Raw genomic sequence first — 25,785 nt, forward strand, 5'->3', positions numbered from 1 at the left:
GCTTGAACTCAGCCTGGGCCCTGAGCTTTTTTGCTCAAGGCTAATGCTCTACCACTTTAAGCCACAGCTCCACTTCTGGTTTTGTGGTGGTCTCATGGACTTCCCACAATGGGCTGGAGATTCTCAGATCTCAGCCTCCTGAGTAGCTAGGATTAAAGGCATGAACCACTGAGGCCTTGCTAACACACACTGTTTTATATCACTCTTTAGATTTTCATATATTTCTGTTGTATTCCACCAAGACTATAGGCACTAGGGCATAGACTATTATAATCTTTGAATTCCTTATGGACATTATTTTTAAACATTTTAGAGTATCGTAGCCTCTTCCTGAAAGTACCATGTAACAACAGAGTCAGCCTTTCTGGTTGATGTAATGAGTCGAAGTACCTTGACAAAGAGTGCAAAGTTAGGGAGAATACACATTATGGAAAAGGGTTAATATAATAGGTTATGTTTTTTCTAAGAAAATGTTCTATAGTTGTGTGATAATATGCAGCCCAAGACCTTAAATCTTCTTTGCTGTTTTCAATATGTAAAGAACTTTTTTGAGACAGGATCTCACTAGATTAGCCAAGGTTGGTCTAGAACCCTCAATCCTCCTATCTCAGCTTCCTGAGTAGTTGGGGCAGCAATGCTCATTCATGTCTGCCTTAATAAAGCATATCTGAAGATTGTGTCTTGAAGCCAGCCTAAACAGTCTGTGAGACTCTTATCTCCAATTAGCCAGCAAAAAAGCCAGAAGTAGAGTTGTAGCTCAAGTGGTAGAGTGCTAGCTTTGAGTGAAAAATGCTAAAGTATACTGCCTAGGCCCTGAGTTCAAGCTCTAGTACTGTGCACATATGCACACACACATGCACACACACATACACATCTGTATACACATTCCAATGGAAAATCACTATATTATCAGTGATCTTTCTTAGTAATATTTAGTATAACATGGACTATCTTAACTATATCCAATATAGATCTACAATTTTAAAAAATCATAAGACCAAAATGGAAGAAACAAAGTTTAAATTAAAAAAAGGCACTCTACCACATTGAAAATGTGGAATATTTAAAGAGAAAACTGGGTAGTCTAAGGATTTGCTAAGAACTGAAGTGGTGGTAGTTAAATCATCACCTGGAAATGTCACAGGCCTAGGTGAAGATAAATTTTAAGGAAGGCTAGAGATTATCACACATTTGGTATTAACAGCACAGAACATTTGGGAACAAGAGCAGCCCTCTGAAAGCTGTCATAGCCTAACTAATGGAAACTATGGCAAATTCTGGCAAGTGACAGAGAAAGAATAGTCAATTCGAAAACCAAAGATGATGTAGCTTTTAAGCACTATCTTCAACAGAACAGTACAATAATATAAGTTCACCTTTGGATTCTTGCCCTCTTTGGCCAATAATGCTCGAAGTCTTTCTTGTGAAGGTGGTGCAATAAAGATAATGTATGGTTTCAAATCTGAATTCCGGAGGGTCTTCAAAGACTGTAAAGAAAAGATAGTAGTACTTTAAAAATAATTTTCATCATTAAATTACCTCTCAGTAATAAACATAATAAAATGGATAATTTATTTTTTTTGCCAGTCCTAGGGCTTGAACTAAGGGCCTGGGCACCATTACTAAGCTTCTAGTACTCTACCATTTGAGCCATTTTGGGGGGTAGTTTGATTGGAGACTCATGGACTTTCCTGCCTGGACTGGCTTTGAACTGCAGTCCTCAGATAGCCTTCTGAATAGTCAGGTGTGAGCCACACTGGTGCCTGGTACAATGATACAATGTTTAAACCATTATCCACAAGTGTCTTCAAATACTTAAGATTATATCATTCAGTATAGGAATATGTTATATATGTTCTAGCTAGGCACTGGTGGCTCATGCCTGTAATTCTACCTACTCAGGAGGCTGAGATCTGAAGATCATGGTTCAAAGACAGCCCGGTCAGGAAAATCCATGACTTATTTCCAATAAATTACCAAAAAAGCCAGAAATGGAGCTGTGGCTCAAGTAGTAGAGTGCTAGCCCTGGGCAAAAGATGCTCAGGTACAGCATCCAGACCCTGAGGTTCAAACCCCAGGACCGGCAATAAATAAATAATATACATTATGTTAGTCTTTGTACATGTGTGTGTATGATACTAGGGTTTGAATTCAGAGGCTTGCCTTTGCTAGGCAAGTACTCTACTACACATCTTATCTTTTATTTTGCTTTAATTATTTTTCAAATAGGCTCTTTTGTTTATGCCTGTTTGGTTTGGACCCTTATCCTCCTACTTTACTTCTTTCATCACTGGGACGGCAGGCATTTACCACCATATCCAACTTTTGACTGGTTGCTTTTAATGTTATCTTTCAAATTTTTGTCAAAGTGGATCTGAAGCACTGATCCTCCTGATCTTTGCCTGGGTTTGTGTCTGTCTAGGCCATAATCCATCTATTTCAGGCTTCCTGTCACAGTTAGGATATAGTATGTACCACCGTGTATAGCTCTTCATTGGGAAAGGATCTTGTGACCTTTTCTATCATTTGCACTGTGATTCTGCCAATCTCAGCCTCCTAAGTAGTTAGTATTACAGGCATGAACCACCATGGTCCAGCCTATTTGAGGTTACACTGGGAAAATTGTATGAGAATTTAATTATGTTCCTGCCATTCTTGGACCATAACAGTTTTCATTTATTATATTGCAGATTATACCCTGGTAAAATAAAAATTTGTACCTGTGTACGAAGACTTAAAAGACATATTTTGCCAGAGTTGATCACTTGCCGTACAGAATCTATGCTGGTTCCATACAAGTTTTTCTCAAATTCACCATGCTCAATGAACTTTCCAGCTGCTATATCTGCCTCGAATGCTTGCCGTGAAACAAAGTGGTAATCTCTACCAGCTACTTCATGGTCTCGCCTACTCCGAGTTGTATCTAAGGTAAAGAAAATCAGAGTGGGTAAGGGGTGATAATTCATTTAATAAGAACTTTTCAAGCACAGATTATAAAATAATGAGCTGAGGAAGTGTTAAGGGCCTATGCATTTAACACTGTTGTTATTTCTAGAGTGAGACATTAAAAAAATGTCTATTAGCTGGGCATTGGTGGCTCACGACTGTAATGCTAGCTACTCAGGAGGTGGAGATCTGAGGACTGTGGATCAAAGTCAGCCCAGGCAGGAAAGTTTGTGAGACTCTTAGCTTCAATTAATCAATGAAAAAGACCCAAGTGGTGCTAGGTGCTAGAGTGGTAGCTCAGGTGGTAGACTCTGAGCCTTGAGCAAAAGGAGCTTAGGGACAGTATGTAGGCCCAGTTCAAGGCCAAGGACAGGCCCCCCACCCCCCAAAAAAAGTCTTGTAATTTAAGTTAATTACTTTAATCCTTTTAATGCTCATGCTTTAAATTACTTCATCTTGCATTTTACACATTGCTATTCATCTTTTCCTAAAGTTATTTTCTATAAAATTAGGAAAGAGATAAGGTCTAAATTTCTGTCTTCAGCATCAATTTAAAGTACCAGCTAATCTCCCATGGAATAGGGAATTATAAGGGGCTAAAACTAAAACTCATTAAAACTAGAACTAAAACACTGGTAAGAAAAATTTGTTTCAAAAGCTCTTTAGCAAAAAATTGTCAAAGTATTTGGCTAAAAAAGTTCTTTTATATTAGTAACACTGTTTCAATGTTTCATTATTTTTCAATAAAATGAGAAAAATTTCCCCATTTAGGTTCTGAGATGGTAAATTCAAAAGCACACACTTACGAGGAACTGCAGATGCAAAGCGGTCCTTTTCTTTGTTCATAAGCCTCTGACGCAATTCATTTTGTCCACAATTCTGTGGACCAATCAAAATGATAGGTCTTTTCCTATTTGCTGGTTGATGATAAAGTGACATTTCCTCATAAGTTAAGATCTCCTCATTGTCATAATCTTTGAGAAAGAAAAAATTAATCCCTTCAGACAGAATTATTGCTATGTCAAAAAGATATAAATACTGCTGAGCACCAGTGACTTGTGTGACTGTAATACTAACTACTCAGGAGCCTAAGATCTGAGGACTGCAGTTTAAAGCCAGACTCATTTCCAATTATGCATCAAAAAAGCCAGAAGTGGTTCTGTGGCTCAAATGGTAGAGTGCTAGCCTTTCAGAGACAGTGCTCTGGCCTTGATTTCAAACCCTAGGATTGGCACACCCCCCCCCCACACACACACACAGAGAAATACTCAAAGACCTCTAGACCTTCCCCATAGATTGGAAAAAGCTTATTGTCATTGCATCATGATAGACATGTCATGTATGGGTTTTACATACACATATGCACACAAATATACATTACCACACTCATCTTTTACTGATTGAGATGGAAAAGATAAATGGTACAAAATTTCTAGGAGGATTATATTGTTTTCTGATTCACTTTCATGGTACCCTGGTAATGATACAATGCCGTAAGAAAATCAGGAACAGTGACTCCCACCTATACTTCTAGCTGAGTAGTATTAAACACGAGCATTTTCTTATGGCATTGTATCATTACCAGGGTACCATGAAAATGAATCAGAAAACAATATAATCCTCCTAGAAATTTTGTACTATTTATCTTGCTTCATATTGATTCTCACATAAAATCGTTTGCTGTGAATACTAAGAAGGTGATGGTCCAGCAGATTAATTTATGAGAATAACTGTAACCTTTGTAAAGATTCTATATAAGAAGATTGTGTTAAGGATTGGATATGGATAGGCTAGCAGATTAGCAGGTATGGACAAACATTTGCATATACTAGCTGCAATTAGTGTTATCAGAGTACTACTTTTTTATAACTGTATAACTTGAAGACAAGTCATACTTGTGCTATCCACCCTTTCTGCATTTATATTTGCCTTATTTTAGGATGCTAACACAGTCATGACTCAAGATGAAGTATGACGGATGGGTGGAGTAACATTTCTAAAGCCCATAATCCAGATAAAACTAGAGCTGTCAAGCAGTAAGAACACAGGAGGCAGCTAGTTGTCACTATTATTATTTTAACTGACTGAGAAGGGTCATCAGTTATACAGTCAGACGCTGTCAGACATAAGTTCCATGAAGGCAGGGAACCATACTGTTGCCAGTGCTCAGGACAAAGCCCGGCACAGAGTAAGAGTTCAAACATTTGTTTGATTTCTAGTTTCTTTGTTGGCTACAAGAATTTAAGCAGATTACCTTAGAGCTGAACTTAAGATATTTACTATGGAAACTGAAGCCATGGAAGACAGAAAGTATTATAAAGGATAGTTGCTAAAAATAATAATGATGACACCATTATGAATAGCAATAATTTTCTACTTTCTCTATACTGAGATCTCTATAACATATAACATTTTGATTTTCAGACTTACTAGTTTAATTCTGTAGGCTTTAGATTTGCCAAGTTTTCTTTTTTTTTTTGAGTCATTGGTGGGGCTTGAACTCTGGGCTTATGGGCTGTCCCTCAGCTCTTCAGCTCAAGGCTAGTGCTCTACCATTTGAGCCACAGCACCACTTCCAGTTTTCTAGTGGTTTATTGGAGGTATGAGTCTCATGGACTTTCCTGCCTGGGCTGGCTTTGAACCAAGATCCTCAGATCTCAGCCTGGGTAGCTAGGATAACAGGCATGAGCCATTGGGGCCCAGCCACATTTACTTTTATAATGTGATTGTGTCCATGTTGACAGGTATACAGTAAAATTTTTATAATTAAAATACTTTTAAAAAAAATACAAGTTATGCCGGGCCAAGTTTTCTATAGTGTAGTAACTTTAAGAATCAGTAAACTGTATGTAGTCTGTTTCAGAGGACTTAGGAGAGGAACACAAAGGTGCAGTAACTGTGTTTCTGATTACATAAAATATTTATTGAAATGGAAACAAGAGGTTTTTTTCCCTTTGTTGCTGTTTTTGTCTTCTTTTTCTTTTGTCGTTTATATGACTTTGGGAGGGCCAGGGAGAACACAGAAATAGTGGACACTAGACACTGTGGTGAAAATGAACTACACAACTTGTGGGTGGGGGCGGGAGGGACAAACTGGGAGAGAGCAAGGGAAAGGGTAACATTGTTGAAAAAGAAATGTACTCTTTATTTTTATATAACCACTCTGTAAGCCGGGCGCTGGTGGCTCACGCCTGTAATCCTAGCTACTCAGGAGGCTGAGATCTGAGGATCTCGGTTCAAAGCCAGCCCGGGCAGGAAACACCGTGAGACTCCTATCTCCAATAAACCACCAGAAAACCGGAAGTGGCGCAGTAGCTCAAGTGGTAGAGCGCTCGCCTTGAGCTGAAGAGTTGAGGGACAGCACTCAGGCCCAAAGTTCAAGCCCCACGACCGACAAAAAAAAAAAAGGAACCACTCTGTAACCAACTTTACAATAACAATAAAAATTCATTAAAAAGGATACACTGGGTTGATAAACTGTTTTGTTAAATGGCAACTCCTTTGTACAACTACTTAAAAATAATTTAAAAAATCAATTAAGGGGCTGAGAAGGTGGCTCAGTGGTATAGTGCTTGCCTTGCGTGCATGAGGCCCTGGATTTGATTCCTCAGCACCACATAAACAGAAAAGGCCAGAAGCGGTGCTGTGGCTCAAGTGGTAAAGCACTAGCCTTGAGCTGAAGAGCTGAGGGACAGCACATAGGCCCAGCACTCAAGTCCCACGACTGACAAAAAAGATAAAAATGACAAAAAAATCAATTAAATAAAATTTTCAGAGGGTACACTAAAAATTCAATAAATCTTGATTACAAAATCTATCAGTTACCATTAAAAGATGTTAGTTTCAGAAAAAGCATGTTTAAAACTGATTGAATTTCAGAGTTAGCATGGTATAGAATATTTCAATAATAAACACTTACTCTTCATTAAATTTATACTGTTTGCAAATATTTTATATTCTTGAGATAAGATGTCTCAGAAATTATAAAAGAACAAATGTCTCTGATCTATTAGTTGGCTTATTTCTACTATTATGAACCAAAGCATGGTTAGCAAATTCAAGTGCCCATGAAGACCAATCAAGAAAGGTAATGAAGCTAGGCACCGATAGTTCATACCTATTAGTAGAAGGCTGAGATCTGAGGATAGTAGTTTCATGTCAGCCCAGAGTGACAAATTTGGAAAACTTTTGTCTCCAATTAATTAGCAAAAAGTGGTAAGATGGTGTGGCTCAAGTGACAGCCTTGAGTGAAAAAGCTAAGCAAGAACTTGAGGCCCTGAGTTCAAGTTCCATACTAGTATGGACACACACACACACACACACATACACACGTATGTAATGAAATCAGAAAATCTGGTTGGGTTTATAAAAAAAACTGGAAGTAACAGACTTTCCAACTACACACAGATTCCAAAAATAGGGACAGCAGCCATCAGATCAGCAGATGGTTGTCATTTTAGAATATAAACTCAATGTTACCAGGACTTACCTTAAAATCTTTTAATATTAACAATAAATCAAAATAAAACAAAAACATTTTTGTGTGCTTGATTCAGATAACAAGTGCTAGGCTCTGTGGGATGAGTTTGCCACAGTAGATGAACTATTGACTTTTTACTTCACAGGAGTCCAAAAGAAAATAATTTCTAGCTAATTACTTTTTGAAGTATATGTTGAATTACGAGTAGATTTAAATAAAGAATAAAAACACAAACTCCCTGAAAACACTAGTTTAGTTTCTACTTAGAATCACATTTAGATTCAGACACCTTTCAGATATAACTCCAGCTAAACATGAAAACTTACCATCATTTTTATTGGCATTATATAAAACTTTTTTCCTCTTCTTTTTATTCTTCTTTGCACACCACAGTTTTCCTGTTGAGTAATCAAAAATAACTATAAATGTTGTATTTTTTCCCTTGAGCAAAACTACATATTTCTTTTTTTTTGGTCGATTATGGGGCTTGAACTCTGGGCTTGGGCGTGTCCCTGCACTCTTCAGTTTAAGGCAAGTGCTCTACCACTTGAGCCACAGCACCACTTCCGGACTTTCCTGCCTGGGCTGGCTTTGAACTGTGATCATCAGATCTCAGCCTCCTGAGTACAGCTAGATTACAAGTATGAGCCACCAATGCCTGGCTAAAACTACATATTTCAAACTGTAGAATTCAAATTACCAATTTAAATTTATTAACAACTTATATTGTTCATAGAACTATTTTTCAGCATTTATTTTTCATCAATTATAAATACCCTTTAATATTAAAAATTTTCTTTACCACCTTCCGATGATAAAGGTAATGTTTTAACCTCTTATATCACTCTATGAATACACCTAGTATTTTGGCATGCAAATTTAACATGGCTCCAGGTGAAAACTCAAGAAACCTCTCAATGTTAAATATGGGTCTAACCTGATTTTTCTGGCTCCTTATCTTCTTCTATGGTTTGCTTCATGGCTTCTCTTTGCTGCTGAAAGCTTTTCCCTATTTAACAGAAAAAAATGGGGGTAAAATATTTAAGAAAAAGGATAAAAATACTTTTGAATCAAAAGGAAAAACTATGTAATTCTTTATATATAGTTGCTTTTCTATAAAAGTCTCCAAATGTTCTAAAGTTTCCAATGTATTAAGTTTCAACCCTGTTTAATCTTATTTACTGTTAACTATCTCGCACGCACGCACGCGCGTGCGTGCGTGCGTGCATGTGTGTGTGTGTAATGGAGATTAGACTCAGGGCCTCATGCTTGCTAAGCAAATACCTCCAGCCCAGAACTCTGTATCATCTATTATAAAAAGATAAATAATAAATCAACACTAGAAAATATATAGTTCAACTTTTTTTTTTTTGGTGCCCATTCTGAGGCTTGACCTCAGGGTCTACTGTTCCTGAGCTTTTTTGCTCAAGGCTAGCACTCTACTACTTGAGCTACAGTTCAACTTCTGACCTTTTGGTAGCTAACTGGAGATAAGAGTCTTATGGATTTCTGATCAGGATAGCTTCAAACACCAACCTCCTCCTGAGTACCTAGGATTACAGGTGTGAGTCACCAATGTCCAGCAACTTTTAAAAAGTTTCACTGAGTACAGAATATGTTGAAAGTTATATATCGCATCGGAGAATGGTCCCAGTTACTTAAAATTATCTCAAATCAAACGTATCATCTCTAGGCATTAACTTTACCCCTAAAATACTATTTACTAATTAAAGCAAAATGTGGGCATTCATCATATTTTGATTCTCAGTTGCCACTCAACACATTCTTTGCATCTATTCCCTTTATTGTTTGCTTCCCTCTTTTTGTTTTATATGCATGTATATGTGTTAATGACCTTTTAAGTTTCGGATAACACAAATAAGTGGAAAACCTGACTTTCTTTGCAGGATCAAGATTCTAATATAGGAGGCTTTCAAGTGCTGACCTTCATCTTCAGATCTCTACCTTAAAATTAAAGAAAAAATAATTGGGACTAAGGATTGATCCCAAGACCTTGTAAATGCTAAGTACATGTATTAGCATTGTCCTAGATCCCTACTCCCTTAAATGTTCTATTAATACTATGTACATTCTACTATATTATCTCTTACCTGGAACAAGCCCAGCTAGAGGCTGATTATCTTCATCTCCCTCCCTATAGGCTTGCCACCAGTTTGGATCTTCTTGACTGATCACATGAAGGATATCTCCTTTTTGAAAAGATAGGCCTAACTCTCGACATGGCACATAAGGGTCATCTGATGGGTCATAGTCAAAATGAGCCTTTACATGGATCTAAAACATAAGAGGAATAAAAAAAAAACACAAGGATAATGGCAACACAAAATATTTTGCATAAATACAAATGTCATAATTTTTTCATCAGTAAAAAGATATGAGTTGAAAATTGGGATTTTTGGTTAAAAAACAGTATTTGGTGGTCATCTGTTGTCTTCACTGTTGATTGCAAGCACACAAGCATGTCCAGACTGTGTCACTGTTAATGTAGCAAGCTCGACAAGCAGTTAACAAGTTGCAGAGTTACCTCAAAGACTTGAGAAACAGAAGAAATATAATAGGAACTATCTGACTGGTAAAAAAAACCAGTGACACCACAATAATGTATGCAATTTCAAAACCACTGCACCAGAAAGTATAGACTTAAAACCATATATCTCTCATGTAAGCAGGTGCTTGCCTGTTTCTGTGAGGTTGTTATGACCCCACTCTCAGTGTGACTGTGCCTTAATTTTCCTTGATGTTTTTTCCTAAATGTTCATGAAACAAGCCTGCCCTAAACTGCTATAATTCTTATAACCGGAGATTACCCATTCCCATTTATACATTAAGTATATTTCCTCTGAAATATTAGTAGTTAATGTAATTTTTTCTAACAATGTTTTTTGCATGTGAATAAGTATAAGCATGCCATACTATTTAGAACTTTACAGAATATGTATTTCCTATGTAATTTCTTACAATATGCTCCCATAAAATATAGCAAAAAATTCTTCTAAGATGATACAAAGAAATTAATATCCTCTTTAATTTCTAAATTTATTGAAGTTGGACAAGTGGGATTTCAAAAGTCTGTAAGGAAGCTGCCTTTATGTAATGAAATCCAGTACTACATAAAATTAGTGTTTCTGCCCCATATAAACTCAATTCCAAGTTCAGGTTCAACAGGCCAAGCAATAAACCAATAGCTTAAGAATTAAAAAATTCTGAGTCCAATTTCTATTCAAATGTTATCTGGCTTAAGTCTTTTTTTTTTTTTTTGGTCAGTCGTGGGGCCTGAACTCTGGGCCTACGCGCTGTCCCTCAGCTCTTCAGCTCAAGGTTAGCATTTTACCACTTGAGCCACAGCACCATTCTGGCTTTTTCTGCTTATGTGGTGTTGAGGAATTGAACTCAGGGCCTCAGACATGCAAGGCAGGTACTCTACCACTGAGCCATCTTCCTAGCCTTCTTAAGTTTTTTATCTTCACCATAATTGCAGATATATATTATAGAAGTAATAGTGGTCTGTCTCAGAAATCACTTTAGAAATATAGCTTATTTCTGCAAGCATTCTACTACAAAGCTACACTATATGCTAGGCAATGCTCTACCACTGACCTCTTATCTCCAACCCACCTAATTTCTTCTTTAAACTTAATATTCTTAGTTTATCTGATTCTTTAGGCAAAGTCACAAATGGAAGAGCCTAGTGCCATCTTAGATGAATCTGAGAATAATAAGACTAAAATAAAGTGGTTAGTGAGAAGAAAAAGCCTGAATAAGAATAAGCAGTTTTATCTCTGCTTTAGTAAGGAACAGCCAGTTGAACTTCACAATTTTTTTGACCCACCTAAAAGGGGAAGAGCTCAGAGAGTTACTGGCTTTCAAAATCCATATGAACTTACAGTTCATGGTAATGATGGATAATCTAGTATTTCATGTGTTTTCTGATAAAATATTTGGTCATAAAAATCTTACTGTGTTACAAAATTACAGAACTTCCAAAGAGAAAATTAAGATTAAAATTAATCTTATGCCTCTCATAATAAAATAAATAGAGTTTACTACAGTAGTCCTTAACTTTTCCTTACTTCTTTGTAGTTGCCTGGTAAATATAATTGCTAATATTTATTTATTTATTTAGGGGGGGTGTCTGGTCGTGGGGCCTGAACTCTGGGCCTGGGTGCTGTCCCTCAGCTCTTCAGCTCAAGGCTAGCACTCTATCACTTGAGCCACAGCACTACTTCTGGCTTTTTTTTCTGCTTACGTGGTGCTGAGGAATTGAACCCAGGGCCTCAAGTATGCAAGCCAAGCACTCTACCACTGAGCCACCTTCCCATCCCAATTGCTAATATTTATGATCACTCAAAATATATATGATATAATCTATACAAAAATATAACAAAAAATTTTAGTATATTCTATCACTAATAAGTACTGTGATCCTCCTTCAATGTTCTGTCTTATTAAAGCATTAAACTAGATGAAAAAGTTTCTTTTCAGCTAAAACAAATCTAGACTATCCTTATTTCAATTACACAGTAGATTAATATAGTTTTACGATAGTTTGCACTTTAGTTTGGGAAACCCAGTCCTTTTGAAGGCTCTGTGCAGGATGGAAAACAGAAAACATAGTTTCAGAAAATGTGTATTTTTCTTAGGACAAGTGTGTCAGTCATCCAGAAAGTCAACTACCAAAGTGCTAGACTTCTGTCTTGATACTGAAAGGGCAGCCACAGTTTCCAATGTATGGTACATAAGAAACTTACAAAGTACTCCTGATAAGCTTGTTCTTGTCATACATGGCACTGTATTTTAGCATGTGATTCTATTGGAGCTTCAGATAATGCCTATGTACTTATATATGTATGTATATCTATATTAAATTTGTTTCTGTCACCACAAAAATCTCAGAAAGATAACTTTGCTGCTTTTGTCAAATAATGACCTATACAATAAAGAGCTAGATTCAGTTATTTTACTATTTATTTATTAATTGGTGGTTATGGGTGTTGCACTTGCTAGGCAGGTAATCTACCACTTAAATCACATTCCCAGTCCTTGTTGCTTTATTGTGAGGGCTAAGATCTCATGTTTTTGCTCAAGCTAGCCTAGATTGCTATCCTCATATTTATGCTTTCTGTGTAGACTGTCAGGTACCACCATACCCAGATATTAGATGCGATGAGGTATTATTAAGTTTTATCTAGGCTGTCCTCAAACCATAATCCTCCTGATCTCTGACTCCTGAGTAGCTGAAAATAAAGTTGTGAATCACTTTACCTAGCTAGGTTGACTTTAATTTCTACAGACCACTAATAGATATTATGTACATGCACAAAGATATTGTGCATGTGACAGTCAAAATGATTATTTATATCATTATTGCCTTTGCAAACAACTTTACTGAGAGAGCATTTATACTACAAGTTCATTTTAAGCCAGTTAGGTTTGACTTAAAACTTTGCAAAAGACTGATTCAGTTTTGATAGGGGAAAAAAAAGGGAAGAAAAAAACATTGCTTATTGCTTTATATTTTTAAAAGATTGTTATTCAAATGCTGTGTTTTAGATAAGTATTCTACCACTTGAGCTATACCTAAAGCCCTCAAATGCTGTATTTTAAAAAATACAACCTGACACTATTTTTCTCCTGTTCTTTTTTTTTTTTTTTTTTTTGGGGTCCGGTCGTGGGGCCTGAACTCTGGGCCTGGGCGCTGTCCCTCAGCTCTTCAGCTCAAGGCTAGCGCTCTACCACTTGAGCCACAGCTTCCGGCTTTTTTCTTTTTGCTTATGTGGTGCTGAGGAATCGAACCCAGGGCCTCGAGCATGCAAGGCAAATGCTCTACCACTGAGCCACCTTCCCAGCCCCCTGTTCTTTTTTTTTAAAGAACAACTTTGGGTAATCCTAGTATTTTTTTTTCTCCTGCTCTTCTTAAAGCTATTTTCTTTTCTACTTATTTCTTCTTCTTTTTTTTTTTTTATTTTCCGGTCGTGGGGCCTGAACTCTGGGCCTGGGCCCTGTCCCTCAGCTCTTCAGCTCAAGTCTAGCGCTCTACCACTTGAGCACAGCGCCCACTTCCGGCTTTTCCTGTTTATGTGGTGCTGAAGAATTGAACCCAGGGCCTCATGCATGCAAGGCAAGCACTCTACCACTGAGCCAGCTCCCTTTACTTATTTCTTAAAGCTGTTCACTATGAACCCTCAACAGACAGTCTTTGGTTCTCATATTAAATCAGTCTTTTATTCTTAATAACAAAAGGTAGAAGTTAATCACCAAAGAATCATTTCATTTTTATGCTAAAAATCTGTTCTAAATTACTTCCATTTTGTGTCAACATAATACTTTTATACATTAAAAGAATAAACTTTTTTGTGTGTCATTACAGGGCCTTGAAACTTAAAAGTATAGGCACTGTACCCTAGCTTTTGTGCTCAAGGCTAGTACTCTACCACTTGGGCCATTCCCACTTCTGGCTTTCTGTTGGTTAATAGATGAGTGTCTTACAGACTTTCCTGTCTGGGATGTCTTTGAACTACAACCCAGATCTCATCCTCCTGAGCAGCTAGGATTATAGGCTTGAGTCACTGGCTCCTGGCCAAAGTTTATCTTTTAACAGAGCTGAGTAAATGTGTATCATAGGCAATGAACTCTAAATTAAGTTGCACATACTTTGTAAAAGCCAACTTTTCTTATATACTGAGTTTATTTAAAGAAGCCTACTTTTAACTATAGTGAAAGACCAAGTTCAATTATAGAAAGATCAGAAAGATCATGAAACCAAAGTATTTCCTACTTTTAAACAGGTTCATATTTTTTAAAAAAGATTTTTCTTCTTGGGCAGTACTGGGGTTTGAACTAAGAGCAAGCAATCTACCACTTAAGTCAACCCTGGCTCTTGAAATGTTTATATTGTTGTTTTTTCTTCTTTTTTTCTTTTTTGCCAGTCCTGGAGCTTGAACTCAAGACCTGAGCACTGTCCCTGAGCTTCTTTTGCTCAAGGCTAGCACTCTACCACTTGAGCCACAGAGCCACTTCCGGCCTTTTCTGTTTATGTGGTACTGAGTAATTGAACCCAGGGCTTCATGCATGCTAGGCAAGCACTCTACCACTAAGCCACATTCCCAGTCCCCTGATATTGTATTTTTCCTTATATAAAACCAATAAATTTGTCAGGTGTTGGTGGCTCATGCCTATAATCCTTGCTACTAAGGAGGCTGAGAACTGAGGATCAGGGTTCAAAGCCATCTCAGGCAGGAAAGCCCATGTGAATCTTATCTCCAATAACTGCTTGGAAAAAAATTGTCACTGTGGCTCCAATGTTACAGTGCTAGCCTTAAGTAAAAGAAAATTCAGGGACAGCACTCAACACCTGACAAATTCAAAACCCAGGACCAGTACAAATAACAAAAAAACAATAAACTTGTCCCTTTTTATTTAAGCACAAGAAATATTTAATTAAGAAAGATTAACAAGAAATATTTATTTTGTTTTTTTTTTTTGTTTTCTTTTTTTGGTACTGGGAATTGAACCCAGGACGTTGCACTTGCTAGGCAAGTGCTTTGCCACTGAGCTACATCCCAGCCTGAAATATTTATTTTGATACAGATAAGTACACAGTCACAGGACAATGAACACCAAAAAAAAAAAAAAATCACTTACTACTGTTTCCTTAGCAGGTGGAGGCTTAATTTGTTGACTTGGAATCAGAACAAATGTCAAAGTACCATGCATATCAGACTGCAATAAAAATATTAGGTTATTTTTTAAATCTGAATTCATAAAAATGCAGTACATTATCATATATTACCAACTCCTCCCACCACCCCCCATCAGTCGTGGTGCTTGAACTCAGGGGCTGGGCACTGTCCCTGAGTGCTTTTCCTCAAGGCTAGTACACTATCACTTGAGCCACTTCTGTGCCATTTCTGTGGAAATGGACTATTTCAGAACTTCTTTCTAGACTCAATCTGTGGTTGCCTTATCTCTTATACTTTCTATTTTCTTAACTATATGCTTTTCTGATTTTTAGGTTCACTATTATTGCCCAGTACACCACTGACTGCTTCATTCAGGTACTCGAGACTACACAGTGACCATTATAATTTCTGGTGCTGATACAGAAGGGAGCAGTTATCAAGCTAAAGAGCAGCCAGTAAAATGGGCTAAAAATGATGACCCATCACTTTGTTCTACCAAAACAATGAACTGGTGTTGAGTTTTTAAAAAGAGACTTTCTACATCAAAATGGATACCTACATTGTAATAACTGATGCTAAGTAATTAAGAGTATGTTTTGGTTTGTGAGTATGTACAAGATGACCATAAACTGCCTTCAAAAGATAACTTCAACCTATTTTCTAACTATACTAGTCATGTTCAAAGAACTTTGTACAATAATAGGATTGTGGCTATATCTACATCTTAATATGGTAGCCATTAGGTAATACTTGCTCTTTAACATTAAAACTGTAGCTGATGTAAATAAGGAATTGAACTTTAAAACTTATTTAATTAAAGTAAGTATACATGTAGTTAGTGGCTGTTATATTTGACATAAAAGAGGCATAGCACTGGTACTATATCTTACTTCCTTTTTTTTTTTTTTTTTGGTCGGTCATGGGGCTTGAACTCTGGGCTTGGGCGCTGTCCCTGCATTCTTCAGCTCAAGAAGAGCGCTCTACCGCTTGAGCCACAGCGCCACTTCTGGTACTATATCTTATATTAGGAAATAAGAATCAACTGTAGATAATAACAAAATAACATAAAAATTATGGACATGAATTTCATTTTATGGTTTTCCCAATGGCTAGAACACAGTAATATGTACTCAATAAATATTTATTAAATAAATTACTGATTTCAGAGGCAAATAAAGTGTTCTTGGAAGTTCTGTATAAAAAGGGGCACATATAAGCCTCAGGAGGCTGAGGCAGTAGCTGTAAAGGTTTAAGGCCAGCTTGGGATACATAGTGAGAACCTATCTCAAATTAAACAAACAAACTAAAATAATTGGTAGTAGTAAAATTCAAAGGAAAAGAATATAAACGGTACCTATTCTCAAATAAAACTCTACTAACAAATGTTGTAGAACAATTACAGAAAAATTGGGATAGAAATTGCCTTGTATTCTTAGTAGCTTAAAAATGATTTACTCAAGTTTAATAATAAAGAAAACTAGTTTTAACAAAGGTTAACAATTAGCTGGTGCCCGTGGCTCACGCCTGTGATCCTAGCTATTCAGGAGGCTGAGATATGAGGATCATAGTTCAAAGCCAGCCTGGGCAGGAAAAGTCCATGAGACGTTTATCTCTAATTAACCACCAGAAAACTGGAAGTGGTGCTGTGGTTTAAGTGGTAGAGCACTTGCCTTGAGCTGAAGAGCACAGGGACAGCACCCAAACCCAGAGTTCAAGCCCTACAATCAAATGTGGGGGGAGGGAGAGGAAAGATAACAATTATTCTTCTATCTATATCAACTTACCAACAAGTCAAAAACCTCATTGACATCTTTCCCCCGAATTTCAATGCCATTTATCTCCAGAACTTCATCTCCTTCATGTAAGAGACCGCTCTTCTCAGCAGCACCTCCTTTTACTATCCGACTAATGATGACAGATTCCATTTCATTACGAACTGTAGCACCCTAAAAACAACAATACTAGCCTTCAACAATTCTGAAAAAAAATTTATACAGCTATAGGAGCTGTAATAAGATTTAAGAGCTCATCATTTCCAAAACAACACATTCTCCTTTAGAAATACTCTATGTAGTACAATTCTGAACCCAAGCAGACTTTTGAAGAATACAACAGAAGAAAAATATACTTGCTTAAAATAATTAAGACCTATAATCATGATTGTTTTTGATTTATTGGGTTCTATTCAAATAGCAACAATGCACACACCTTGGTAGAACTCTGTTCTAGTACTGTGGTTTGAACTCAAGTGCTTGACAGTCTCTTAGCTTCTCTCCTTAAGGATGTCATTTTACTACTTGAATCACAGTTCTACTTCCAGATTTTTGGTGGTTAACTGGAAATCAGTCTCACAGACCTTTCTGCCCAAACTAGCTTCAAATAGCCATCCTTAGATCTTAGCCTCCTGAGTAGTAGGGTTAGTAGTTAGTAGTTAGGGTTAACTGAGCTTTTCTAATTCAAAATATGATAAAAGAATGAATACCAATATGGTTGACTGTTCAAACATGAAACATTGTACATCCAATTCACATTAGAATTATTACAATAATTGGAAACAAAATGAAAAAATGCCCAAAACTAGAAATGAAAGCTTACAGATGAAAGCTTACTCTAAGCTTATACTTTGTGTTTCCCAGTTTCTATTTTCCTGGGCGGGGGGGGGGGGGGGAGAAAACAAGTTATAAATCTTGCTCATAAAAATATACGTACATATACATATATATATACATATGTGTACATGTATATATATATATATGTATATGTATGTATATGTATATGTTCTGATCCCCAGGCTTGAACTTGGGCCTGGGCTCTATCCTTAAGATTCTTTTTGCTCAAGGCTAGTGCTCTATCACTACTTCTGGCTTTTGTGGTAGTTTACCAGAGTATAAAGGTCTCAGACTTTCCTGTCCAGATTGGCTTCAAAATGCAGTCATTCCTCAGATTTCAGCCTCCCAAAGCATTAGCCACCAATGCCTGGCTAAAATACATATTTTTTTTTCTGTGTCCACAGGCAAAATCTGAGACAATAAAGAAGCATTGGTTAATGATAGAATGAGAAGAGATTTTTAAAGTTGTACATATAAAAACTGTAAGATATATAATATTAAGGTATTCTCAAGCCAGATGCTGGTGGCTCACACCTGTAATCCTAGCTACTCAGGAGGCTGAGATATGAGGATCATGGTTCAAAGCAGGAAAGTCCTTGAGACTTATCTCCAATTAACCACCAGAAAACTTGAAGTAGAGCTCTGGCTCAAGAAGTAGAGTGATCACTTTGAGCTGAAGAGTTCAGGGACAGTGCCCAGGCCCAGAGCACAAGCCTCATGATAGACAGACATATAGACAGACAGAAACAGACAAACACACACACACAAACACACACACACAAACACACACACAAGATACACTCAGATAATCTGAAATACTGAACAAATTACATTTCAATAAATGAAGCTCAATCCTAATACTAGACTTCCTAATTATTTTTTTAAACTAGGAGAATTCCCTTTGATATGTAATCAAAATTTCATAGGCTATTATTTTCACCAAATTATAGGCAAGAGAAGATAATAATTTTTTTTCAACTGAGTAAGGGCTATGAACAGACCAACAAATTAAGAGAAATCTGCCATACTATAGATCTCTGTAAAAAAAAAAAATCTCAGATCAGAAATGGGGAAACTTACCAATGGAATATCACGAGCCTTTTCTATTCGAACTATTTTTACAGTTTCTCCTCCATACTGGCCAATGCTTTCATAAACTCTCTCATCTGTAATAGGCTCTAGCTGCATTTCCTGCTCAGCCACCTTATCATGGGCTAGTAAAAGTGCCTGTTTCAAAGAAATTCACAGTATTTTCATCAACAGCATGATTTATTTCTGTAAAGATTGAAACTTCATCATATACATGGTATTCTGATCATAAAATCTTCAGAAGAGATACAATTTGTTGTATATCAAGATAATGTTTTTTTTTTTTTTTTTGTCGGTCGTGGGACTTGAACTCTGGGCCTGGGCGCTGTCCCTCAGCTCTTCAGCTCAAGGTGAGCGCTCTACCACTTGAGCTACAGTGCCACTTCCGGTTTTCTAGTGGTTTATTAGAGATAGGAGTCTCACGGTGTTTCCTGCCCGGGCTGGCTTTGAACCGAGATCCTCAGATCTCAGCCTCCTGAGTAGCTAGGATTACAGGCGTGAGCCACCAGCGCCTGGCGAAGATAATGTTTTCAAACCTTCCTACTTAAGTACAAATTCGGTGTTGTATAGTTTGGAGCTATCTTCTGTTATATTTATCAAGGCATAATCTGAAATGGATTATGATGTTAAAATGAATACTACATAAAATTGTTAAAATAACTTAAATTTTATATATGAAAATTTATAGCCCCAAAATAATATTGTGTAGAGGGGGCTGTAAACATCAAGACTAACTATATAATATCTGAGGTCTTCCAATCCTCTGTGCGTGCGTGCGTGTGTGCATGCATGCGTGCGTGCATGCATGCGTGTGTGTGTGTGTTGGTCCTGGGGCTTGAACTCAGTGCTGTCCCTCAGCTTTTTTGATCAGGGCTAGAGCTGTATCACTCAGGCTTTTGTGGGTTAATCTAAGAGAAGAGTCTCATGGACTTTTCTGCCTGAGTTAGCTTGGAACCACAATCTGAGATCTTATGACCTTTGACTTTTCATTTATTTTTTGAGAGATAAATGCTGGAAAAACCACATATATAACACTCTGTCCATTTTCTACCTGAATATGTGGAGCATTCAGCAAAGCAGCTAATTCTTGTCCTTCCTTCTGATGGATTGGCTTCAAAACAGTTTGTACCTAGGAAATAAAAACAAAGACAATGCTCCCTAGGTTATAGGAAATATCAATAGAACCTATGTAAAGTATCATGCTTCATGGCAAAAAAATTTTATAAGAAAAATACTGAAGGTGTTTTTGCTTGCTCCATGATTGGCTGATGTTGTACACTTTGTGGAAATGAATTTTCCCTTGCCGACAAAAAAAAGAGAAACATATTGAAGAAAATTATGAGTAAAGTTTATAATGTACCTTTCCCCCACAGTTTTCAACCTTGTTATCTTGGGGTCAGGGTGTAAACCAGTATTTGATGAAGTGGGGGACTGAGACAAGAGGATCAAGTTTGAGGTTAGTCTGGGTTACACAGTGAATTTGAAGGTAGGCTGGGGCTACATGGAAAGATCCTGCCCAATTAATTTCAATAAGATGTTCTCAAGAAATGGTGGTTTAAATTAGCAACTTTTAAGTTCTTTTGGGTGCAGTTTCCTCTCTAGGGACAGGTCCTTGGATCACTGGGGATCCTAAGTTCTGGTAACACCAGACCTTTCTTTGCTACTCTTGTGTGGAATCTTATGTAGAATCTTTGCCATATCAGGCATCTCAGTCAGGAAAACATCTGCCTTTGGTATAACTCTGCCAATCTAGAATGTATTTCCAAACCTATAAGTCTACACTTGCAGTCCATTTTCTGTCTTGTATGTAGATTTGTTGTAATACATTTCCTTCATAGGTTTGTAGACTTATTGTTTTTGTATAATACCAAAATAACTTAAAAATATTGTAATAATGATAGAAAATTCAACTCGAAACCTTTAAATTTTTTTCAGTTTAAAATGTTTGCAGTCTACAGGGATTGAAACCTTTAAACACTAAATATCAACCAATATCAGAATTTAGAACTTAAAATTCAGTATGTGAAAAGAATCTCTAGCAGTACATTAAAATTAATAATCTGGATTTTATAGGGGAAAAGACTTCAAAAACTTTACCTCTAGTAACTGAAGTTTTTGGCCATTTAAACATAAATTATGTAAATATTAACTTTTCATTAAATAGAGCAGATTGAACTAAGAATATATGTAAGTAAAATTTTGTATCATAATAAATTCTTAGCATATGATCTACATTAACCTTATAGCCACACCAATATTTTCCAATAACATTGTCTTATTAGTAGTAATAGTTACCTTATAGATGTCAGTACGATATTCAGAATACATACCTCTTGTGCAAGATCTTGAGCATTGGAGATAAGAGGAAATGGAGGGCTGGCCTTGTTCATATGTACTGTGACAGCATTGTGTATCTTAAATGCATTCTGGAAATCTTTATTTTGTACAAGTTGTAAAAGAAGAGAAATATCCTCCTGGCTCTGAGAATCTACCAGAGTATGTTGGATGTGTTTAAGTGAAGAAAACAAATCTTCAACTTCTAGTAGAAGAAAAAGTACCCAATAATTAATAGTTTTGTTCTTAATTCACCATATTTTAAATAAAGTTTTTGAACTAGTAACAATTTATGGTTTTGGGGGAAAAAACCTACATATAATTTTGACTGTTCATCAGTACCATCTTTCTGGTATTTAAGTAAAATGCTGAAAACTATACAGCAGAATAATTTGAATTTTTCCATCTTTTGTGGTAGTAGGGCTTGAACATAAGGCATTGTGTTTGCTAAGCAATCAGCTCTACAAACACACGTGCATACACATGTCATTAATTTTTTGTGTGTGGGCTAGTCAGTATTGGGACACACACACACACACACACACACACACACACACACACACACACACGTTATTACTTTTGTGTGCGTGTGCTGGTCCTGGGGCTTGACCTCAAGTCCTGGGCGCTGTTCCTGAACACTTGTGCTTAATTAAGCTAGTGCTCTACCACTTGCGCCACAACTCCAATTTTGGCTGTGTGTGTGTGTGTATAGATGGGGGGAGGAGTAATTAGAGGTAAGAACCTCATGGACTTTTCTGTTCAGGCTAGCTTCAAACCTTGACTTCAGATCTCAGCCTCCTGAGTAGCTAGGATTACAGGTGTGAACCAGTGGAGCCCAGCATGCCCTTACTTTTAAACAATTTATTGGCATTTTTAAAGTCATTAGTTTTTTTTGTATTGTAAAAGTGATGTGTAGAGGGGTTACGGTTACATAAGTAAGGAAATGAATACAATTCTTGTTGAACAAATTTAGTTATAAATCTTTTTATTTTTGGCATATATTACCATTTCCTTTTCCTTATTCTTCCAAAAAGAAGTCTTATTGGGATTCTGACAAAAACCTAACAGGGTCTGGAGAAACTGTATACTAATCTGACTTATACATAATCATGGGGGGAAATCTATTAAAGTCTTCATATAAATCTTTATTCTTTTATCTTGACTCATGATTTTGATAGCAGGTTTTTTGTTTTTTTGAAATCAGGATTTGAGTGCCATCCCAGAGCTTTTTTGCTCAAGGCTAGTGCTCTACCACTTAAGCCACAGCTTCACTTTTGGCTTTTTTGGGGGTAGTTAACTGAACATAGTTTCACGGTCTTTTCTATCTGAGTTGGCTTTGAACAGCAATCCTTAGATCTCAGTCTCCCGAGAAGCTAGGATGACAGGTCTGAACCAATGGTGCTGGGAAGCAGGTTTCCTTCCTTCCTCCCCTTCCTCCCTTTCTCCCTCCCTCCCTTCGTTCCTTCTTTCCTTCCTTCTCTTTCCTAGTACCGGAGAGCAAACCCATAACTTTGCCCTTGCTAGGAAAACACTTTACCACTGAGCCTACATCTCAGACCATTGCAGTTACATTTTAAATAGATTTTAATAGCTCTCCCGTTGATTTTTAGGGTTCCCTATTTTTCCCTTAAAAATTAAAATAGCTTTAGCTTTCCTTGTAAAAATTTAGCCCTTCTCAAAAAAAAAAAAAGAGTAGGGGAGGGAAAGAGGAAGAGGAAAAGGGAGAAGGAGAGGAAGGTCATTAGTAGACTAAAATACAGCAAAAGTTGGAAAAATATTAGATATCCAAAACCATCAGATGAGTTAAGAAATTATTCCCAGAGCTAAGTAAAATTTGAATGACAGGATTTAACTAAAGCTAGTATGATATCACAAAATTAGACAGGAAGAATATAGAAGGTCAGAATTCATTAAACTCAAACAGGTTACTAGAATTCTCTAAAAGTATAAAGAATTCAATGACATTAAAGTACCTTTAGAATACAGGAAAATATTCAAGTATTTTATATGAAAAAAAATCACAAAACCAACAAAGCAGTTAAGGTAACTGGCTTCAATCTTTTTGTTTTATGGTGTTACTGGGGTTTGAAATCAGGATCTGGGACTAATTTGGTATTCTACCACTAAGCCATGCCTCCAGCTCTACTTTCTGCTAGTTATTTGGAGATGGCATCTAGTGAACTTTTCTGCCCAGACTGGGCATGAATCACAATCTTCCATATCCCAGCCTCCAGGGTAGCTAGGATTAACAGATGTGAGCCATCGGTGCCCAGCTTCTGGCTGTATATTCTGATGAGAACTACATATACTTTCTGATTGAAATTCTTATTAAAAATTTTAATCAGTGAAGTGAGATCTTCCCATCACTACTGACTAAAACCAATAAACAATCTTAGCCAAGAGGTAAATGCTTCCTAGCTGACCTCCCAAGTTGCTGAGATTAATTACAGGTAAGTACCACCAGCCAGCCTGGCTCTTCCTTTCAAGCTTTTAAAAAGGTTAATCTAACATTATATGTTTTGCTTTGCAATCTAACATCTTCAATAGTATAACTTCCTATAGTAAGATTTGTGATCAGCTGGGTTCTGGTGGCTCACATCTGTCCTACCTACTCAATATGTTGAAATACAGGATCATAGTTTGAAGCCATTCTGGGCAGCAAATCTGAGACTCTTATCTGATTAACCAGCAAAAAGCTGAAAATGGAGGAGTAGCTCTAGTAGAGTAATAGACTTGAGCAAAAAGGTAGGCTAGAGTACAAGTACCAGCAGGAGGTATTGGGTTTGAACTCAGGGCCCCATGCAAGTTACGTAGGTCTTCTACAACTTGAGTCCTGTTTTGCTTTAGTTATTTTTCAGGTAAGGCTTTGCATTTTTCCCAGGGCTGGCCTTAGATTGTGACTCTGCTACCAATGGCCTCCCTATGAAGCTGGACCCTCAGTATATGCCACAATGTCCAACTTGTTGGTTAATATAAGGGTCTCACTAACTTTTTTGCTTAGCTGGTTTTCAATCATAATCCTCCTGATCTCTGCCCCCCAAAGAGCTGGGATTACAGGCATAAAACACTAAGTTTGGCCTGGTAAATGACTTCTGCTAATGTAGCACTAACCTGGGTAACCAAGCAATATAGCAAAGTTGCCAACTACGATTTAAATGGATAAAATTTTCAGATAAATTCCATAGTTGCTTTCATGACCAATTTAACTGGGAAAGTTTCCAGATGGCATTTTTAGGAAGAAATCTGCTCTAAATACTCCCATCCTTTGGCTTGAATGTTTCCATTGAAAATGTTTAATGAGGAGCTGGGAAGATGGCTCAGTGGTAGAGCGCGTGCCTTGCATGCCTGAGGCCCTGGGTTCGATTCCCCAGCACCACATAAGCAAAAAGAAAAAAGCCGGAAGTGGCGCTGTGGCTCAAGTGGTAGAGCGCTAGCCTTGAGCTGAAGAGCTGAGGGACAGTGCCCAGGCCCAGAGTTCAGGCCCCACAACCAGACCCCCCCCACAAAAAAGAAAATGTTTAATGAACAACAGAACAAAGTTCCCCCAAAATCAGAAGACTTTTTTAACACTCAGAAGATTTAGAAACTTTGTTAAATATATTAGCTTGATAAGGCATGAATTAAACCACATGTAACTGGAACAACAACAACAAAAACACTTTAGAAAAAAACTGAAATACAAAATGATATACTCTAATAAAATTAGTATTTACTTACAAATAAGTTTATCATGTTGAAGGATGATTATATATTTGTATATAAGTGTGTATATATACAGGTATATATTTAAATGTTTTATTGTCTGATGGCAGTAAGTGTAATGTAAAACAAAAGCCCACCTACATTCTTCAACATTCTATACAATTCTAGAAGGAAGCTTCAAAATCCAATCAGATAAACCCATACACACACACACACACACACACACACACACACACACACAAGTTTGATTCCTCAGTACCATATAAACAGAAAAGGCTAGAAGTGGTGCTGTGGCTCAAGAGCTAGAGTGCTAGCTTTAAGCAAAACAAAGGTCAGGGGCAATGCCCAGGCCCTGAGTTCAAGCCCCAGGACTGACAAAAAAAAAATTAAAATACTGCTTGTAATAGATTTATGGTCAGATAGAAAGTCATAAACAGCTATATCATTAGTTTTAAAATACTAATTATAATAAATGAAATTAGGTCACTGTCTTTACTCAAATTTCTCAATAAATTCTGAATACAGGGTTTTTCTCTGATGTTAAGTGATATCATAATGAATAGTGATTGTTAGCAACACTAAGGAATTCTTTCTGTGATACAGATTCTTATCCATATTTTGGTTTTATATAAATATTCCTAATATTCAAAGGCCAGGATATTTTGCTGAAGATTTTTTTTTTTTTAAACCTTGGAGCTTGGGGCTCATGCCAGTAATCCTAACTACTCAGGAAGCTGAGACCTTGAGAACTAAGATTTGAAGCCAGCCTGAGCAGAAAAGTCTGTGAGACTCTACATCCAATTAATCAGCAAAATGTTGCACTAAAGGCACAGTTTAAGTGGTAGAGCACTAAAAACAAACAAGAAAGCCAAGAGGCCTTGAGTTCAAGCACTGCTACAGGTACCAAAAAGCCTATAAAAAACTC

The 25,785-nt window shown here is 37.0% G+C and overlaps 1 protein-coding gene across 2 annotated transcripts in view; it reads right to left on the reverse strand.

Annotated features, from left to right (window-relative positions):
* Positions 1–25,785, reverse strand: part of Mpp5 (membrane protein, palmitoylated 5 (MAGUK p55 subfamily member 5)) — a 76,300-nt gene that overhangs the window by 2,086 nt on the left and 48,429 nt on the right. For both annotated transcript variants that reach the window (XM_013017172.1, XM_013017183.1), the window contains exons 3-13: positions 21,155–21,363; positions 19,876–19,953; positions 18,816–18,962; positions 16,911–17,072; positions 15,089–15,166; positions 9,538–9,721; positions 8,364–8,435; positions 7,753–7,824; positions 3,753–3,920; positions 2,721–2,923; positions 1,377–1,487 (exon numbers count right to left, since the gene is read on the reverse strand). In XM_013017172.1, the coding sequence (XP_012872626.1) occupies positions 1,377–1,487; positions 2,721–2,923; positions 3,753–3,920; positions 7,753–7,824; positions 8,364–8,435; positions 9,538–9,721; positions 15,089–15,166; positions 16,911–17,072; positions 18,816–18,962; positions 19,876–19,953; positions 21,155–21,363 (1,484 nt within the window). The remainder of the gene's footprint in view (positions 1–1,376; positions 1,488–2,720; positions 2,924–3,752; positions 3,921–7,752; positions 7,825–8,363; positions 8,436–9,537; positions 9,722–15,088; positions 15,167–16,910; positions 17,073–18,815; positions 18,963–19,875; positions 19,954–21,154; positions 21,364–25,785) is intronic.

The sequence above is a fragment of the Dipodomys ordii genome, unplaced genomic scaffold, assembly GCF_000151885.1.
Source record: "Dipodomys ordii isolate 6190 unplaced genomic scaffold, Dord_2.0 Scaffold2, whole genome shotgun sequence".
NCBI classification, from domain to species: Eukaryota; Metazoa; Chordata; class Mammalia; order Rodentia; family Heteromyidae; genus Dipodomys; species Dipodomys ordii.